General features: G+C 42.8%; 1 protein-coding gene across 4 annotated transcripts in view; it reads left to right on the top strand.

The window, feature by feature from the left end:
• Positions 1-19,650, top strand: part of PNPLA7 (patatin like domain 7, lysophospholipase) — a 1,524,034-nt gene that overhangs the window by 350,533 nt on the left and 1,153,851 nt on the right. For all 4 annotated transcript variants that reach the window (XM_078642105.1, XM_078642108.1, XM_078642106.1 and 1 more), the window contains one exon: positions 1,918-2,076. In XM_078642105.1, coding sequence (XP_078498231.1) covers positions 1,918-2,076 — 159 coding nt within the window. The remainder of the gene's footprint in view (positions 1-1,917; positions 2,077-19,650) is intronic.

The raw sequence follows: 19,650 nt of genomic DNA, 5'->3' as shown, positions 1-19,650 counted from the left end.
AGAACATTCTGGGCTTTTCATTAACTAAGATTTGAAGTAACCTTTCACCACATCATAAACTGCCTGTCCCATAGCAACAGGGGACACAGCAATTATTTTTGAGGGGCAGGAAGCCTGTGCATATCCAGTGATTCTTGGATGCTCAACAAGAAGAAATGTTTAGGCAGCTATCAAGGAGATTCCTCGATCTTCACCGGCTCACCAAGATGAAGAGGATGCCTGTCTTGGGGAGAATGACGAGTGGGAGAAATACACCAAAGACTCTGATGTGTGGAATTTTTTCACACATCCACTAGGGGAGAATAAGCTGAATGCAAGTAGGATCACCTGGAAGTTAAGTGACCAAAAGCGTAGCGGGGCAAGGGGACACTACTCCTTTGAGATATCTATGAGAGGTACCTCCAGTATCAGAAGAGAAAAGAATAAGGGCTGCAGGAATTGGAGACACCCCAGAACATTTCACAAGAGGGCACGATGGGAAGGAAGAGCCTTCTCGGTTGCAGCAGCCAAGCTTTGGAACACTCTTCCTTTATCGATATCCACTTAGAGTTGCATCTTCCTTTCCGTAAGGCTCTGAAGACCTGGCTCTTTGCTTTAGAAATTTGATCTTCCATACTCTGCTTCACCAATTAGCGGTAACTGCATGCGCACCTAGACGCCTTAGGGAATTTGTTCACGCTATATAAATTGTTTATTCATTCATTCATTCAAGAGGTGATGCAGAAGAAAATAAACCCCACCTGACCATCACTGCACTCAACGGCAAGTAGTACAAGATCGACATCTGATGCGGAAGTAGAAGATCCGCTTTGGGAATGAAATGATGGACGATGATTACACTGAATTACATCTGTAACCATTAGAACAATTTCAAGCAAAAAAGTGCTCGACTCTGTAAATAAAGAAGGGCAACCCCTTCTGCATTCCTCTGTGGCTGTGCTGCCCGCTGTGGGTTAGTGCAAGGCTTGGTGGTAGGCTGGCATTAACGTATTATTTACTTGAAACCAAGGACTTTAAACATACAGGGTACCTATGTGTAACTTTGTAGTACAGTGTGTATATACTGCTGCTGCATGCAAACTAGTTGACTGGTACAAGATAGGCCAAGAGCATGTTTTACAAAAGTTAAGGGGGCCCTGTCTTTCTTTTCAGGGAATATTCCCCTACAAGAAGTATGCATAGCAACAACCTAGAGTTCTGCTTCCTCTTCCACAAGACATCTTTGTTGGTGTAAGGCAAACATAATTACTTTACTAATGCTTAGGAATCTATTTACGGCACCCTCAGTGTAACCCCTGCCTCCTTAGGAGGGGAAGCAGAGTATAGGAGTATATAGCAAAAAAGTTGTTTACCTGTAACAATAGTGCAATCTCCGTGAGCTGTAAGAAGTCAAAAAAGAGCAAGCATACAGGCACTGAATAAGATGAGGACAAATATCCAGAAGATTGCGTCAGTGTTTGGGCATTGCGAAGAGTCTGCTGATTTTTGGAGGGACGTTTCAATACAGACATAACCCTGATATATGCTCAAATGTTTTAAACTCGTGTTTAAAAAAAAGAGTTACACAATATATCCATCTTTTGCAGATGTAAAGCTGCAAATCCATTATTACATCTATGCAACTTATTTCTTAGAAACTTTCCCCAGGTTCTGTGTCTTCTTACTTTGGCAGTAATCGTTGAACGAATGTTGTGGGATAGTCAAGTGACAGACCAGATGTATTTTATTGCAAGACAGTCAAATGTTTCTGTGGATTTTTTGTATTATTTGTTACCTTGTTTAAAACATCAATGCAAAAGAAATAAAAATATTTCTTGTTAAAATGAATAATGTTTATTCTTTGAGGAAAACTTGAGGGTTCATTAGAGAACACAACTGGAGAGAAATAGTGCTAAACATTTGCTTTTCCCCTCTCAGGTGACAGCGAAGAAGACTGTGACAGTGACAGAAACTCCCTCGGCAGTTTTCCATTACACAGAAGGTCACATTGGGATGCCAGACTTTACTGTCAACCGGCAAATTGATGCAATCTTCGAGGCCGCTAAGAAAGATCTTGTAACCTTGATAAAATTAGACGTGAGTATTATTGTGAAATAGACATTAGTAGTGTTCGTAGCCCACAGTACTGAATTTGTCAAGAAGCTAGAGGGAAGGTGCAAAATCTTATCATCAGAGTAACTAGTGCTAACAAGAATATAGAGTTGTACCGTTTGTGGTCATTTTGTGGTCGCATTGACACCTTATGAAGAAACAGTTCTTTCATCTGTAAATCCTATGTTACATCACCTTCCAATAAGTTCATGGCAAAGATTGGAGAAAACATTCTAATGGAGTGTTTTGGCCTTGACTTCATCTACGGAAGTGCAAACTCCTGTTTGTGCTTGGAACAGGATCCCAAGTCTGGCTGTCATTGCCCGTGCTCTAATGGCACATGTGCTATTTGCCCCTGCCCTCATGTCTGGAACAGCAGATAAAACCTGGGGAGGAACTTGTTATCAAATAATTTGAAGTTCTGAATTGGGCACTCAGTAACATATTCCATTGTGAACAAATCGGGATTCCATGCTATGTGTTTCAATGCTATGTGCCAAGTTAACCCTGTGAAAAAATAGTACGGGTGCAATTTTCACGTTCGCAGCTTGCATATTTTCAGTTAGCACACAGATAAATAATAGCGAATAGGAGTTTGCACCTGAAATGGAATTAGCCTTGTAGCTGTATTCAGGGCCTTTTTGTTCTTCTATAGAAAAAGGTTGCTACATCAATCATACGTAAGGTGATTGGAGGAATGCTTGCAATAAGTGAACCAAGGCAGTCGCTCGGGGTAGCATTCCAACCCACAGTTCTTTTGCCCAACATGCCACTTCAGTTTGGACCCAGCTATATGCAAATCAGTCTTGATCTTGCTCCAGGAGCAACAGCCCAGCCCGAACCACCAAATGAGGATCTCCCTAACCCGGAACCCAAGCAACCCAAGCTTGGTCAAGGTTGATTTGCATATGTCTGGGTCCAAACAGGTGGCATGGTGTGCAATATAACAGTGGTCTGGGATGTGGCCCCAAGTAATTATCAGAGGTTGAGATTAATTATGCATCACTTTTTTCTATGCTTCAGTGTGATGCCCCAAGTGTGAAGGGTATGCTAAGACGTGGGTACCATGCTTACTGTGCCCCTGGATCTCAGCTGCATCTGACTGACGAGCCCCAGTCAGTGGAAATCGACTTTGAGTTGCTTGTGTTCTGTTTCAGGGAGAACCTGCTTTGGCAGTCCAGGTTAGACTATTCTCATTGGAGCAGGGTCAAGGCTGATATGCATTAGGTGGCGTCCAAACTGAGTTGGTATGGGGTGCAAATTACCGATGGACTGGGATGCGGACCATAGGAATTACCAGTGGCTGAGATTAATTCGGGCATTCCATCCATCACTTTTTTTAAATACTTTATAGAAAAAGGTGCATGCATGGGCTCAAAATCCTTTTAGCATATGATGTCTGTAGTGGCTGCCTAGAACTGATTTAATGCTAGATGTTTCTGTACTACTGATATATTTGAGTTGTTAAATCTCTTCATCATCATTTGAATGCACGTTCTGCTCCTGACTGCTGTATTCTTGGTTCCCTGAATCAAAACATGAAGGCCCTAGGTATTTAACTTAGCAGATGGCTAAGATAAACCCTCTACATGTTTAGCATTTTCTAATGAGCAGAAACAGTTAACTGTTACAACTGAGAGGTCATGTTGTTGCCTTCTCTTTAGATGAATGTTATTTGTTGTGCACGGTTGTTATTATGGGTTCAAGGAGGTACAAGCCCTTTACTGAAGCAGTGTATATTTTCACTGCCATCCTTTTCCATCATCTTCACAATACCTTTAACAATGCACATCATAAAAGAATTCACTGATCTAGAGACACCAAACCAACTCTGTATGAATTATAGCACCTAGCACATACTGGACTGAGTGCACGAATAGGAAAGAATGACTAGCATGTCTGTGTTCTGGGGATGGTTTTTCAGTATCGTTATAGTCGGTGGTAAACGGGCATAGGTGCTACTTGTTAGTTTAAATAGGCACTCTTTTCACATTCTGTTTATTTGCGCTTTGGTGTGTGAGCACTTACTTGGAAGTGGAATTCCAGAAACTACAAGGATTCCTGTGTGACTGTTAAGGAAATGGTTTGCAGTCTTCTTTTTGTAAATTGAGTGGAGGCGTTTGGCAGGCCCTGGTATGATCACCCTGCTATGTGTGATCAGCTGAAAAACGATCTCTTTTGCCTTCTTCGCAGCTCAAAAGGATTTATTCTAGCAATCCAGTTAAATTCTCTTGAATCACCAAAGCAGATTGTATACTTGTACCCTTCAAGCTTATTCCATACAGGCTATGCAGATAAATACACCTATGACTGTCTGCCCTGTATGAAGGAATGGATTGTGATTTATCAAACAGTAAAACTGCCTTAGAGGAGCTGGGGGGCAGAGCTGATTGGGGATCGAAGCGGATACCTTTCTGAGAAGCTTTTTCTCTTTTTTTTTTTATTATTTTCTTTGAAGGAAACCAAATCCTGAAGTAATATGAAATATCAACCCATTTCAGTTGCATCCATGTAGTAAGAAATACCTTCATAAGAATCATAGAACATAATGTTATCAATTAGAAAACTGAAGGGTATGAAGAGATATTAACCCATAGATCACACTAAGGATCCAAACTAGAGGAGGAGACCAGTAAAGAGTGAAAGACCTAACAAAAAAAGTATTTAGCGTCCCTCAATGCAATATCCAGTGACGTCAGGAAAGCAATGACTGCAACTTTAGCTTAAACTTGTCTTTATTCATTATGCACGGAGATCAAATTACGCATTTGCCATTTACAGATTACATTTGCTAGGTATGCCATATCTTAGATAGGGCATTGCTACCAGGCTGAAAGTTCATGTTCTTTATATGGAGCCGGTAAGCCTACCACAAACAGCTGGATTTCAAAGAGGTGTCCTTACTTTCTTGACAGCATTCAGCAGCTCCTTGGACAGAATTAAACAAGGGAGACCCAAGATTCACAATTGGACCCGCTTCCCAAATTGTCCAGCGTTTGCAGTCTCATATGCATCCTGATTATGTTTGCCACACAGTTTTAAACTTACCAGTATTTATTTGCCAAGGCTTTCTCTGTTGCATGTTAATGGCTTTCATGTATGCCAGATTGAGTTTCACAGACATTTCAGTCTTTTTCAATGGTTTATCCTTCCCGGAAAGAACTTCATATTCAACTCTGTTTCTCAGACCTTGTGGTCATGTCTGAATGTAGAGCATTGATTACATTTATGAGCATTTCCTATCTTCCCTCTAGGGGTTGCCTCCTCTACAATGGCCTCTTTGTACCCTTGGTCAGCGAGTGAATATATGGCTTGAAGGCTTCTTCATGGGTTCCCTTGTTGTCCTCAAAGCCATGACTGGGGTCTGCTGTGTTAGTGTGCTCAGCTGCCAGATGTACCATACTGAGAAATGCTACTTCAGTCATATAGCCTCATTAGAACGTGCTTGGGAGACCAATTTGAGGCTGCAGCGAGCCACGGTTCACATGCGTGCAGCGCAGGTATGCACTTGCTCTCTCCCCTGTCCCTGGAGTAGGTGAGATAGGGGACACTGCTCTTAGTGATGGAAAGGATATTGCCTTTCGGAACGTATCCTCTCCTTGCTGCTGCTTGTTGCACTGCATGTCAAGGCCTATGCTCTTGTTCCACTGCAGTATCTTGTACAGGCAGGCCACTTTCCAGATTTAGGACCTAAAATGAGGTGCTCTAAGGTATTGTAGCTATCGTGGAGGCTTGTAAACCCCATGGGTTTGCTAGAGATTGCACCTTGTGAGGCTGATTAAGCTTTTTGCGGGTGAAATTCCCAGTGATGCTAGTCTTCAATGTGCAGTGACAGTTGAAGGATCGAAAATGGCTACACTGCCCGTTAAATTTGGTGTTGGTGAGGTGTGCCTGAGTGTCAGGAGAGGTGTATTAAATGGAGAGAAGAAGGGAGGCTGGAGTTCGTTTCCATTGTGCTCCGTATGGCTGAATTCACAGTGATTCTTGCACGCACTGGTAGTGTGGCATTTTTCTGGTACTGGGGAGGAACACATTTGAAGATCCAGTGTTTGCCTAGGTGTGATTTCCATGGGTGCTCTAGAAACTGGAATGAACAGAGTTGGGAAACGCATCTTCCGATGCTGGCTAGCTGGGCGCTAAATTCTGAGTTAGTAAATAATGCATCCATCCTTAAACGATCTTTATGCTCAGTGTGTGTATAGTGTATTGTGTATGTTCACTGAACACGTTGTAGAGCTTATGCATTAGTGTCAGAATGACAAAGCCTGCTTTCATGTGTTTCTCTGATCCATCCTGCAGCAAGTGACCCATTTTTAGCAAAGAATGGAGATAAGTGATTGCAAGCGCATAACACAGTCACTAAATAGTCCTGTGGATAAGTATCTGGACCCATTGAAATCGTATTAACAATGAATTTTAAATTTGATGAATAAAATAATTTGTATAGTTTTAGTTTTTAAAGGTAGCGCACAAATTGAGAGTAAAAATAAGTTCCCTGAACAAGCTACGAAAAAAAAGAGTTTAAACTGCTGGTGTGACAAAGATGCCCGTTGTCTACTCTTAGGAGGCACTCCTGTTGTAAAAGGCAGGAGATATGTTGATGTATTAGACTTGGAAAGCTAACTGGTGGAGATGACTGTGTGGAGTGTTACATGCATAGAGGGGTGGCCCAGGAAACAGGATGTTCTGACTGTGGAAGACCCTCATTTTCTGTTCATGACTGGAAGCTGTGATTGGTAAAGTGCTTACAATTTTTTCTGATTTAGCTTTAGAAATACAAAGTAACTGTTGCAGGGTATTTGTTTTTCTATTTCTCTTCTCTCCCCTGGGGATAATGCAGTAGAGGAATCCGAATAAAGAAAGGTAAACGTAAAGGTCTTGATTACTGTTGGAAATGGCCCTTTCTAGGGTGCTTTTTCCCAGCTTTTCGCTTTTCTCCTTCCCAGTTTTCCGCTGGTCTGGATGCTAGCCTTAGGATTTAAGTGCATTTGGCACTGCTGTGCAGTGTCAAATCACAGTGCTCATCATGTACATACTGCAGTGAGTTGTAAGTCCTTTGTAATGGGATAAGACCCATGCCAGGGGCATGTCGCTTGAATGTGCTTCCGCGGGCCTGCTGCACTGGTGCCATCCATGGATGTAGCTCATCAATTGTGTCACAGGTTTGCCCTAGTGGGGCTTGTGTGCACAAGTTATTGTTACTCTATTTGACATTTAGAAAGCTGCGTGCCAAGGTTCTGCATGTCTCCAGCTATATCTGAGTTCTATTAGGTGACCGGGTGCAGTGTTGGGAAGATGTTGGGCAGGTGTGTGTATGTGTAAGAGTTGTAAATGACACCAGATGATGTGTTCGGTACAATGGGCCCTGCTTCTCGCATTGGATAAGCCTGAGGGGTGGTAGGGAAAAGGTTTTGAGCATTAGTTCCTAAGGGCAGAATAGTAACAGTATGGTGTTTGGTATCAATGAGTTCATAATGGCGAATCCTCTCCGGGAGTGGGATTGACATTACTGTGATGGAAATGTCACTTTGGGAAAGGGGGCATTTCAGTGTGCATGGCTCTGTGTACCTGGTGGCCTGTCTCCTAATTCACATCTGGGTGCAAGGAGGATCGCCACATCTGTGCATTCCTGATAAAGGACTATAAACTAAGATTTCACAGGAAACTGCGGACCTCTGACTCTGATGGGCCTTTCTGGGATGGTTATGTGGGGGTGGAAGTGGCACCTGCCTTCCAAGAGGCAGGGTCCTGGCCCCACTAAAGATTGTGATCAAACCTCTTGGGGTAGGATGGCAGACATGACAAAATTTAGAGAGGGCCTGTGCACTGATCGTATCTTCAATGGCCATGGTGGGTAAAACTACTAGAGCTTCGGCCTCCAAAAGTAGAGACACGTTTGGATTTGGAGCCATACTACGCTGGTTCGATATTGGGACATGAAGAATCATTAAGGAAGGAGAACGGCAATTGGACTCTCTGCAGACTTGTGGTGGCTTAGAGCTTGTCGTGCTCCACTTGGTGGATTTTGTATGGATGTTGCTGGCCTGCAGCTGTTGTCAACTGTCATAGCTTGGGTCTCAAAGTACTCTCCAAGGGCGGGTGAGCTGGCCTCCTGTCCACGTGATCCCAGGGACACAAAGGATTTCACTGTCTCCACAAGATCGTAAGGACAGCACTAGGTGTGGGAAGACAAGTGGAAGTGATTGTGGTTTGGACAAGGACAATCCTGACATACACCATCATGTCACTGTGCAAGAAGAGTATGTACGCAGATCAGCAGCCATCTGAGGTGCCGGGATGTGAGGAGTTCTAGGAGTGTGGGGGAAGCTTGCAGAGGCCGAGGGACCCGTGTGTGCTTGCTTGTGCTCCAGATCGTGTGGTGTTTGAGGGGTGTTGGGAGAGCCTGAGCCGGAGGCTGAGACAGGCTTCAGCCTCCAGGTCAGGAGAATGTCAGTGCCTGACATCGTGGCCTCTGTCCGAGGTCGTTGTCTCCCTCTCCCTGGACTCACATCACGGGGTGCTTTGTTTTGGAAAACATCAAGACAAGACCCGAGGGGTTTCGTATGCCTTGTGAGCATCTGCAGCTGACTGTCTGAGTCTACGGCAGGTCACACCTTTGCTTGAGGGGAAACAACTCTCCAGATGGGGAAGCACACCAGCTTCCAGGGTCACACCCATTTGTCTACCGGGGAGGGGAGAGGTGAGGAGGGGATGGGCGAGTGGATAGCCATTCCGCACTCGTGCAGGTGCTGTTGAGTGCCTGGAGGTCTAATCTGGATGGACAAAACTAAGAAACTGTTTGGAACTCGGTTCATCCTTTGCTCCGTGCCATCACCTCCATCCATATCTTCAAAGCGGACCTCAAATCTCTTCTATTCCAAAGACACTTACAGAACTAATTCCTTCCTTCTCAGACCCCACAAGGAAGTTCTTTAGTCATTGTAAATTTGTCATATATATTTATATTTTTGTTTGTACATGCTGTGCATGCTGTGTTTATGATTGTGTTCCTTTTGCCTGTGTTGTTTTGATTCTATGGCCTGCTATTTTTGTTTGTTTCCATTTTTGTAACATTTCTCTCCTGTAACGTAACTGGTTCTATTGTACAGTGCTCCGACACCTTCGGGTAAAGTCAGCGCTATATAAAAATGCATTAAATAAATAAAAAGTGGTTCCGACTGTCTATGGAACAGGGCGCTATCAGGGACAACTTGTATCATTGGCTGGTAGAGTTGAAGGACTGAGGGACTGACCTTTCTGCAATAGGAAAGTCTGACAATTGCATATAATGTAAAGTTTATATGCAATGTGTATTTCGTTTTGATTTCAATTGAGGTGTTTGACAATTGCGTATAGCTGTAGAGTGTGTATATACAATGTGTATCTCATTTTGATTTCAGTCCATGTGTAATACAAACACACGTGTTTTCATACATGTGGTGTGTTGCGAGTGGGGGTGGTGTGCTATCACTTTACCCTTGAGCCCTGAGAATAAGCCTGAGTGCTTGGTGCTAAGCTACCAGAGGGTGAGCACAGTTTCTTGCACAAGTGAATCGTACTCATCCTATTTGGAATGGTGGATTCTAAATGGCTTTGATGTGTCTCTGCCATCTCGAAACCGCTGGGTCTTAACCATTGCACCTATGGATTTTCAGAGATAAATGGTAGAAACAAATGAGAACTATAGCGTGAATAATGTAGGTATTTATATCATTGCTTTCTCGTTTAATCCAGATATTAAATACAAGACCTGTACTAGCAATTCTAGTGTTCCTGGCATCTTGAATAAGGTCCGAATGAGATTACTGTGAACATACACTGTTCTCTAGGGGTTTGCAATGTTCATAAACACGCTAGACTACACACAGACATCCTGTGGCAGAAACGCCAGACCTAATTACGGTATAGATTCATATCAACTTAAAATTGTAAATAAAACAATTTACCAATGATAACTTGTCTCAAGTTGTGTTCTGACCATACTTAAAGGGCACTGTTTTGGCATATTAATTAGTTCAGTCAGTCATAAAACTTTATTTGACTTAAAAAATCATAAAAGCGCACAGTACAATACAAAATGTCATAAACAATGCAAGTAATACATCAATAAATGAACATTTATTTTTCCAGTAATAACAAAACCGCCCTGTCCAACTACCAAAAAGTAACAATTATCCGTAATGCCTCCAAAGGAAAATGCCCCTCACGACAGCTTGATACATTTCAGGGAAGTCAAGAGATGATAAAAACCTAAAACCTTTTTGGTGCGAGCTAAAACTATGCAACCTCAGGCGAGAAGTAAAAACAAATATAATAAGGTTTTATAAAGTGCACAGAAAAGTAGGAAGTGCAGTGTGCATTGTCTGGAAATATGATCGCAGTGGAACGGAGGGAGATTCTCAATCCATCTACCTTGGACTGGGAATGCCATTAAAAAGTCAATAGTACCCAGACGAAATCTAGTTCGATAAAATCTGTATTGGAGATTTAATATAAAAGATAGATAAAATTAGGGCCTAGTTTGGCTGTGAAGAAAAAAAGTGCTTCGATCACTTTATTTGTTTGTTGCACCCTTAGAACCAACAGAGACTCACAATTTAACTGTATGTTAAAAAGAATCCCCAAATAGCAAAAGTGCAATACTTGGTCAACAGGGTTTCCCTCATTATGGAAAGTTTTGGACTTTGTTTTATTCGCACCGCAGATCATTATATAAGATTTTTGATAATTAATTTTCAATTCCAAAGAGGCCATAGACACTCAGCAAAGGCATCAAGAGCTTTCGGCAGACTGATTAATGTCCTTGCTAGAATGACAGCATTGTCTGCATAAAAAGATTGCTGACACTCGGTTAGAACAATATCTTTTGCAGTAAATAGGCTTCCAAGCCATTTATATAAACCAGGAACAGAAAGTGGGCCAAAATGCAAACCTAGCAACACCTATAGTCGAGGTTAGGGAGTGTGTGCCTTAACCACCAGGACCATATCCTATTTTGACCATTGGTGTTCCAATGTAATCATTGAGGGAGAGTAACCAGGGGTGCTTCCACCCCCATATCGCCCAGCATATCCCAGTTTGCCACGTTGGCAGTGTCAAAAGTGTTTGATAAGCCAGTCAAGGTTAGATGTAAAGAGCCCGTCATAGACTTGCTGTACCAACCAACAATTAATGAGTGGTTAAGGCACTGCTCAACCATTCCCGGTCTATAGTCCTATTGGGCCCCTGAGAGTATATTGTTTCCACTAGCCCACCCTTCCAGTCGTGTCAAGAGGACACTGTCCAGGACCTTGCCAGTAGACTCAATTGAGGAAATTGGTCTGTAGCACACCAGTTATTTCTGTTACCTTTTTGAAGGTCGGGACCACGGTGACCTCTTTCCAGGATGGGATGGGGGGGGGAGGGTGCGTGGCCAATAATAGCAGCTCTGAAAAGGTTAGTGAACCTTGGTGCCTAAAGGACAGGATTAATTTGAAAGAGGTCCACTGGAACTCCATCCAGTCCTGGGGCTTTCCTACACATACCTTGCTTAACGACTGCCTCCATCTCCACCCCAGAGATAGATTTACTAAACTGGAGGGCCAGTTCACTATCTTTCACCATATCAAGGTCCTTCTGTTGGTGGTCTATCACCTTATTAGAAATATTACAAATACAGGAGAAGTGTGTAACCTATGCTGTCTCTGAAATCAGACAATACATTTTAGATGGAGGTCCCTCCAAGAACAACAGGTGATTAATAATATTCCAAAACTTCTTCAAATCTCTCAAGTAACCCGCCACCAATAGATTGGACCAGACTTCATTTCTGAGCTCGTTCTGTCTGGCTCCAATTGTAACTTTGTAGATTTTCCGTACAGCAGTGATCACTTCCCTGTTTTTTGAGACTGCTTTAAGAGCTGTTTTTAGCAGTTTGTGAGCTTTTGTACAGATTCTGACAAATCCCTGCAAAAATTGGGGGGAGGTTAGAAATGGGCTGTCAGCTCAAGCTGTTAGCTCAAGCGATATGGCTGATCACAGGTTCTCAAAGTCCTTAACTAAGGCGGCAGGAGTACCTCTACTGACAGGCACCTATTGATTAGATCCACATTTTTCCCTCAAAATGTTTGCCTCAAAAACGTTCGAATCAACCTGCTCCTATTTTATTCTATAGCCTTTATTTGAACTGTATGTATTGGGGGCAACGAAAGGCTTGGGATCCGCTGGCCACAATTCTAGGTTTAAATGGGCTAGTAAGGGATTATGATCACTTGCCCAATTTGGAGTTACCTGGAAATCAGTATCCAGACAATTGTAATCATTAGTTATAAGCATGAATCAATAGTGCTAAGCTTGTCCCCTCCCGTATAGGTTGGATAATAACTGGGGGTAACTTTCACGCAATCAGACACAAAACCTAAATCATTTCAGATTACAATGTTATTCAATGCATCCCCATAATGGGAGTGCTTAAAATGTGTCAATGCCTGCTCTACCTTATTTTCCACACCTCAGACCATTGAGTTGTTGAAGTCACAGGCTGAACAGTCAAAATCCCCTACCCACAAAATACAAGGAGGATAACTGGAGATTTTTACATTTGCAATCACCCCAATCAACATGTCTGCAACTTGTGGATTTCGCTGATGAAATATATTTTGATAAAAATTCATGATTAAGATATCCACAATGCCCAGGCCAGAGAGCCCAAGCAGTTGGTACCAAGGGGAAGAGACTAGATTCTTGGCGTTTATCTTGTTGCACTTGACAGAAATCAGGACAGCCCTCCATTACCCGAGCCCCCCCCCCTTCCTTGAGCCTACAATAAAATCAGATACTATGGGATTTAGTGAAGAACCTGATTGTGCAAATGCCAATTAGAGAGTAAGCACTTTTAACCATGCCAAGGAATGATGCATGTGTCAGGTTCGCGTAGGACATATGTTCTTCTGTCACCAGCTCTCTGCAGATTCTCCTAGCCTTGAAAAAGCCTTGGCCTAGATTCTCCTAGCCTTGAAAAAGCCTTGGGCCAGATTCTCCTAGCCTTGAAAAAGCCTTGAGCCATTGTGCAATTGTATATGGTGAAACGCATGTTGGCTGATAATTTGAATAAATAAACCATAAAACAAATAAGGGTTTGCAATGATTTTGTAACATGGCTCATAAACTAGATGTCAAACTAGTTCATGAAGTCATTAATTCCCCTTATGATATTTATCCATGAACTCCTATAAGTGTCACAACAGCATTGCATCAAGCAGAAAAGATTTAGGCCAAAGCATCCAACATAAAATCAAGTGCATAATCAACTAGGTTTAGGGCCTAAACGTAGATTGGATGCACACCCAATATTAGCTATACTAAGACTTTGTATTAAGCGAGTGTAGCACTTTGACAAATAGAACTTTTCTCTGTCACTTCTCCGTAGAATTAGTTGTTTTGGCTTTCCATACTTACCTTGCTAATGTAGACATATTGGCCTAAAAATAATGGTGATCATCTTTCTGATGCACAGATTATTTGGGCTGCTTCTGTAGGTCTCAGAACTGGCAAAGCCTTAAAGAGGCCCTTATGACCATAAGGATCTAGTCCATTTTAACATTTTTCCAAAAACGTGCAAAGGGATTGATGAAACGAATAAAGGGATACTGCATGAAATCTGAGCTGTGTACTCTGAGATTAGGATAAAGCTGTTGGGGGACATTTATTTAGAATATATAGCTTGAAATAAATGCCTTAACCCTGTCTAGACTTACAGGGTTATTGTGTGTGAACTGCTGAGACTAGTGAATAATTTAAATAACTTAATTAGCTGTTTTCGAAATGTAATAGCTAACTTCCCATTCAAGGACCAATTAGTGTGAATCTGTGAATAGGGTGCTCCTATTATGAATTTAACAACTCTCCTGACCTTTCTTAGCCTGTTTACCTTCTATTGCATTACAATTTATATTCTGAATCTTTTATTTCTATTTTCTCAGTATGCCTCACTTGACATTTTATCAAACTCTAAACGCAGGCCGAAATTGCCATCGGCTTCAGCAGATCATTTTAATCTGTTTTTCTTCTGCTTACAAACTGAGACCTGACAGGCTTTCTAGTAGGCAAGCTAGACCCAGAATGGATAGGGCTCCACATTTGCGTGTTTCAGGTACAAAAATCCAGTCCCAACCCAGTTTAAGGATGACAGTGAGGTGTCCGCACACTCCCAGCCCAGACAAGTACATATCCTGATTGACCAGTAGGTCAAGCCATTAAATCGCTGGCTAGATTGAGAAAGATTTATTGAACAGCGGTTGTAACCTTGCTGACAAGTCTACAGTTGCTATGGAATATTCTCCTCAGTTGATCTTATGATCATATACTGTCACTAATAATGCTTACCTCAATGGCCCTTTCTCATTCTTTGAAAATGAGATCCAGTTTTAGGTTCAGATCATTTCACTCCTTTGGCAGTGCTTAGTTGTTTAAAATAAAATAATGAAAGACAATATCAAGTACAGGGGTGCTATATTTTTTTTAGTAGCCTGCTATGGTCACTGCCAGGGTATTTGAATATCAATGCTGAATGGTCTTGTGTCTAATTTATGCCTCTTTCTTCCACTAACCTACCTTTACATCACTCTTGCATGTTCTTTTTCATCCCTGTTTTCTCCCTTTGTTACTGTTTTTCTGTCTCGTTCATCCCCGTACTTTATCACTTTCCTTCTTCTTACTGTGGGACATAGATGATAAAAAATAAGTCCCAGACTTCCAAAATTGTGTGTTCAACTGCAAAAAGTCTATCACCCATTGAAATAAATCAGTACGTCACTTAGTGCATATTGATAGCTGCCACTGCTTCCCCACTTCCTTGGTGTCCATGATTATTGTGTGTGTTCTGATGTTTCACATGCTTTCGCTCTGCCTCTAAGTTTAGGTACTGAGAGCAGATCCACAGCACAGAGAAAGTCTTCAGTTAGCCGCAAAATATGTAACTTTAAAAAGATTTGAATAAGCCTATCTAATGCTGAGACTAAAAAGCCTTCTTTTACAGCAAAGTGAATATTTACAAATGAAAGAGATTTGAATGCTGCTTCTTCCAGAATACAGGCCATTCTTTGGAACCGTCCCTAGTTTTAGTTAGCCTGTCCCTGGAGGAAAAATGATCATGAAAGTATTGCACCAGGATCATTCTCTGGTAGAAATTGATAGGAATGCTACAGGTCCTTGATGTATGTACCCAGACTCAACACATTGTGTTGTATTTTCTGATATTAATGTGGATGCCGGCTTGAGCAGCCTAGCTTGTCAGAATATTTTCATTTGTGCTTTTATGATAAATCCTTCAGCCCGCCTTCTCTTTTGTGGTAGTGCTTTTGTTTTGACTTCTAAGGGTGGTCCCTGTATGGTTGATGCATTTAGGGAACAGAGAAGGCAGTCGTATCAATGAATCAGGGTAATTGGTTAAGCTTTGTTGCCTGCTCTAAAGCTGCCCGCAGTTTGGCTAAAATAACATGTTTTGGCTGTCTTTTGTGGAAGCAAAACAATCTGTGAATTTAAATTGGTTGAGTGAAGTCTTCAGACTATGATATATAGGGGTTCGTTCTCACATTGCCAAATTTAGCAAGGCAAGAAGTACTAAAGCCTTCCAAACGGAGGAAGGTTCCGGAGGCAACAATGTCTGTGATAGAAAAATGTGTAAGATTCTCTCTCCATAAGATAAGACATCATTATTCAACAAAGGGCATAGTAATTAAAGATCTCTCAAACCATGTGCCCTTTTTTGGCATACCAGTACATCATGCTATATCTACATTCTGCCTATCCCTTCAGTTGTATATGTTACATGTAATACAGTCCGAGCAACTGTACCTCATTTGTCTCGTAAATTATCTCAACATTTAAAATATCTGTACCTCAACTGGATACAAATAGCATTAAGATAATTAAATAAGAATTTGTTCAACGATGTCGCAGCCCACACGTTTTAAATACCCGGAGGGTTGGCTCAGCCTTTCATATTTCGTTTTGTGTTGGCTAACGATAATCTACATTTTCTGTTATGACCTCTTAAGCATGATTAACAAGTCCAGAAGACCCAAACAATAAACGCACATTATAAAACTATGTTCTGTATATTTATTTCAAGTTGTGTTTTGTTGCATATTCATCAGTGGCAAGGTTCCAGTTTTTACTGGCAAACTAGTTTCCGTCTTTAATGTTTTTATTTGCAGCTTGGGCATTTGCTTCAGTTTGAGTGGTGATCTGGCCAACCTGATTGTGGCTGTTCCTAGTTTTTTTTTATCCAGTTAACTAAAATGTGTGATCCTGTACAATGCACTGCATTCCGTATCTCTCACCCCCAAGTGCCTTAGTCATCTTAGCTCTCAAAATTAAAGAGGTCTTAGACAATAAGTAACACCTTGCATTGTATATTTCACATTAACAAGAAAACTTTGCACTTAATGTTGGTTTTTCTGGAGAGCTTTTTCTAACTCCAGTGATCCATTGATGGGGGCCGAGGGGGAAACCAAGACCTTTCCAATTTTTGTGCAATAAAATAAGCCTTGCACATGTGAAAGATGTGGTACCACTAACTTGTAAAGCCCTCCTACAGCCAAATGCTAACCCTGGCCTAAAGGAGTTCTTCAAAGTAGCTATCCAGTTAGTATTTTACGAAATAAGTAACAAATATGCCCCTGGTGATAAAGTCCACCAAAAAGAGTAAGGGATGACTTCAGTTGCAGCCATTTTGACTCTATTTACTTGCGTTGCTAATCGCCTTAGTTACGATATTGCATTTCTTCTTGAAAGCAAGCCCCTTGAAGACTCCTAGGGTGAGATGAATGTGTTTCTGGTTTATTTTGCACTCTCCCTCTGATTCCAGTACATAAAGACGTCCCGCCCTCCTCCAGTATGTCAAAAGCACATTGACAATTCTGAAATCTTTGTTTTTTTGAAAAATTATTATGAAAAGCTTTTGATGTGTTAATAGAAAATATCATCAATTCCAGCTTTTTCCACCAACTTTGACCTCGCCCTTGAATGCATTGACAGGGTCAACATTTGGACCTAGCCCCTCTGTTGACTGTCCTTTCCCATTAGGGTGAAAAGTAAAGGGGGAACATGACTGATGTGCAGCCTGGGTGAAAGAGGAATGAGGGGCAGTTTTTAATTTGGTAAGGTGGCAGGCAAATCATTTGCAGGGAGGAGGGGCGTAGGTGCGGATCAATTTCAACTTTGATATACTCTTTTATCCCCTCCAGCATATGTGTTATTACATGAGAAGGTATTGCATGACCCTGCCTACCCACCTTACACGGTTGCCTTGGGCACCATCCAGACCTGGCCATTTCAAGCCATGCAGCTCATCCTGAGGACCTCTAGCCTGCCTACCACTTCAAAGGCATTCCCGTCTGCACCCATCCATCCTCCACCCAGTATGCTGGTCCGAAACACTACCAAACTACAGCTCTCCACGCTTTGAACCTTGGACTCCTGGCTCTGTCCTGTTGTCTGCTCACCCCAGCCAGCACCAAAGGCGCATTCTCATGTGCCGCCTGCTGATTCCCGCACGCCTCCGAACACACTCTACCTGCCCTACAACACTCTCATATCTTTGCCTCGTGATACAAACATGAACAACACCTGCACATCTGTGCAAAGACAGTCACACACAATACCTACTCCTGTCTGTCCTGTGCCATCTTAAGCATCCACTCTATCACCAGACACTGTATCGAAATCTAAGACCTCCAGCACAACCCCCCTCCCCGGACCTACCCTTCCTCGCCAATGTTGGCTCAAACCCACCTCAGCCCCAATATTTCAACAGCTGCCCCACAGGGCTACAACATCACAACACAGAACCAGCAAACCCAGAAGAGGAATCTCAATGCTCTGCAAGGATTATATCCTATGCCCCCTCACCTTGGTCAACTCCTCTGACCAGTTGAAACAACTGTTGTTCAAACTTGGCTTCGCCAACAAAATTACCCTGGAAGGAGCCCTGCTGCGTTCGACCACCCTGACCAAGAGCCAACTTTGGAAATTCTATTGCAGACCTCATCGCCCCCTTGTACTCAACTTCAGTGCCTTCCTTCTCTTCGGCGTTCTCAACTTCCACCTGGAGAGCGACACTGACCCGAACCCCACTAGCCTTCTGGACATTCAGACTCTCCCAGCAAGTGAAGAATCCCACCCACACTGCCTGACACCTCCTAGACCATATCTTCACCTACTTCTCTGACATCACGGTGGACAAGGCCACCCCTCTCACTTGGACCAACCACTCCCTGGTCTGTTTTGACCTACACCATAGCCGACATTGAAGAGCCACGCTAACCAAAACTACCTATCCCGACTGTAATTATATCTCGGAGAAAACCTGCATCGTTCAATGCAACAAAACAACCTCACCTGGTCCCTCGACAACTTCAACAACTGAATCATCTCCTGAGCGGATGCTCTGGCACCACTCACAACTACCCCAAGTACTAGACTACAAACAAGCTGGCGCACCAACGATCTATGGCTCATCATTGCAAGCAGCCTTTGAAGACGCATCCACAATGACCGTGACAAACCTACCTACAAATCAGCCGTCCAACACTGCCATCACCAGCAGCTCAGAGCCACAAAGCATACAGCCTTGACCAACTGGATTGATAAGAGCACCAATAATGCAAAGGAAATCTTCTCCATAATGAAGGCCCCCCCACTGACGGCTCTACGCTCGCCACCCAACCTCTCAGAAGCTCTGCTACCAGTTTGCTCTTTATTTCTGCAGAAAAATAAGGACAATCTATGACAACTTTGCATCCCAACCAACACCTCCACCCTGGTAGCCTTCTAACACACTGTGAATACACCATAACCCTCCCTGACCTGCTGGACCACCACCTCTATGGCAAATGTAAATGAAATAAAAATAGGACAGCGGCCCCAGACAGTGGCAAAATTACTGAGTAAAGGGGGACGAGTTTGATCTAAATGCCACCACCATAAGACCTGTCCACTGTGAAGCCCACTCAGACTCCAGTCCACACTTCCCCTTCTCCAAATGACTCTAGCCAGTATGACTCCCTCACCACAGGTACCTTTCCCAGGACCCAGGAAAGATGCCACCATCCTGCTGCTCCTGAAAAACCCTACAGCATACCCAACGACATGAGCAAACTACAGAACCATCTCACCTACCTCGTAAAAGTCTTGGAGAAACTCATCGACAAAAGACCGGCAGAACACCTCAACAACAACAACTAACCTCCTAGACCTATTTCAGTCAGAATTCATACTTAAGCACAGCACAGAGACTACTCTTCTTGTCGACACTGACAACATCTGCTTCATCATGGGTGAAGGTGGAACTTTGGCACTCATCTCCCTCAACCTCTCCACAGCATTAAAAACCATCCCCCACCCGATCCTCATCCAACGCCTCCACAAGTCAGGAATTCACAGAACAACTCTTACATCGATTAGCTTTTTCCTCACAGGCTTCATGCAGAAGGTCAGCTAAACTCATTACACGTCCGGAACCTCCAGTGTGCTCTCTTGCATCCCCCAGGGATCTTCTGTCAGCCCAACGCTCTTCAA

This window comes from Lissotriton helveticus, chromosome 5_1 (genome assembly GCF_964261635.1).
Source record: "Lissotriton helveticus chromosome 5_1, aLisHel1.1, whole genome shotgun sequence".
NCBI classification, from domain to species: Eukaryota; Metazoa; Chordata; class Amphibia; order Caudata; family Salamandridae; genus Lissotriton; species Lissotriton helveticus.
This window is presented reverse-complemented; position numbering and strand designations above follow the sequence as displayed.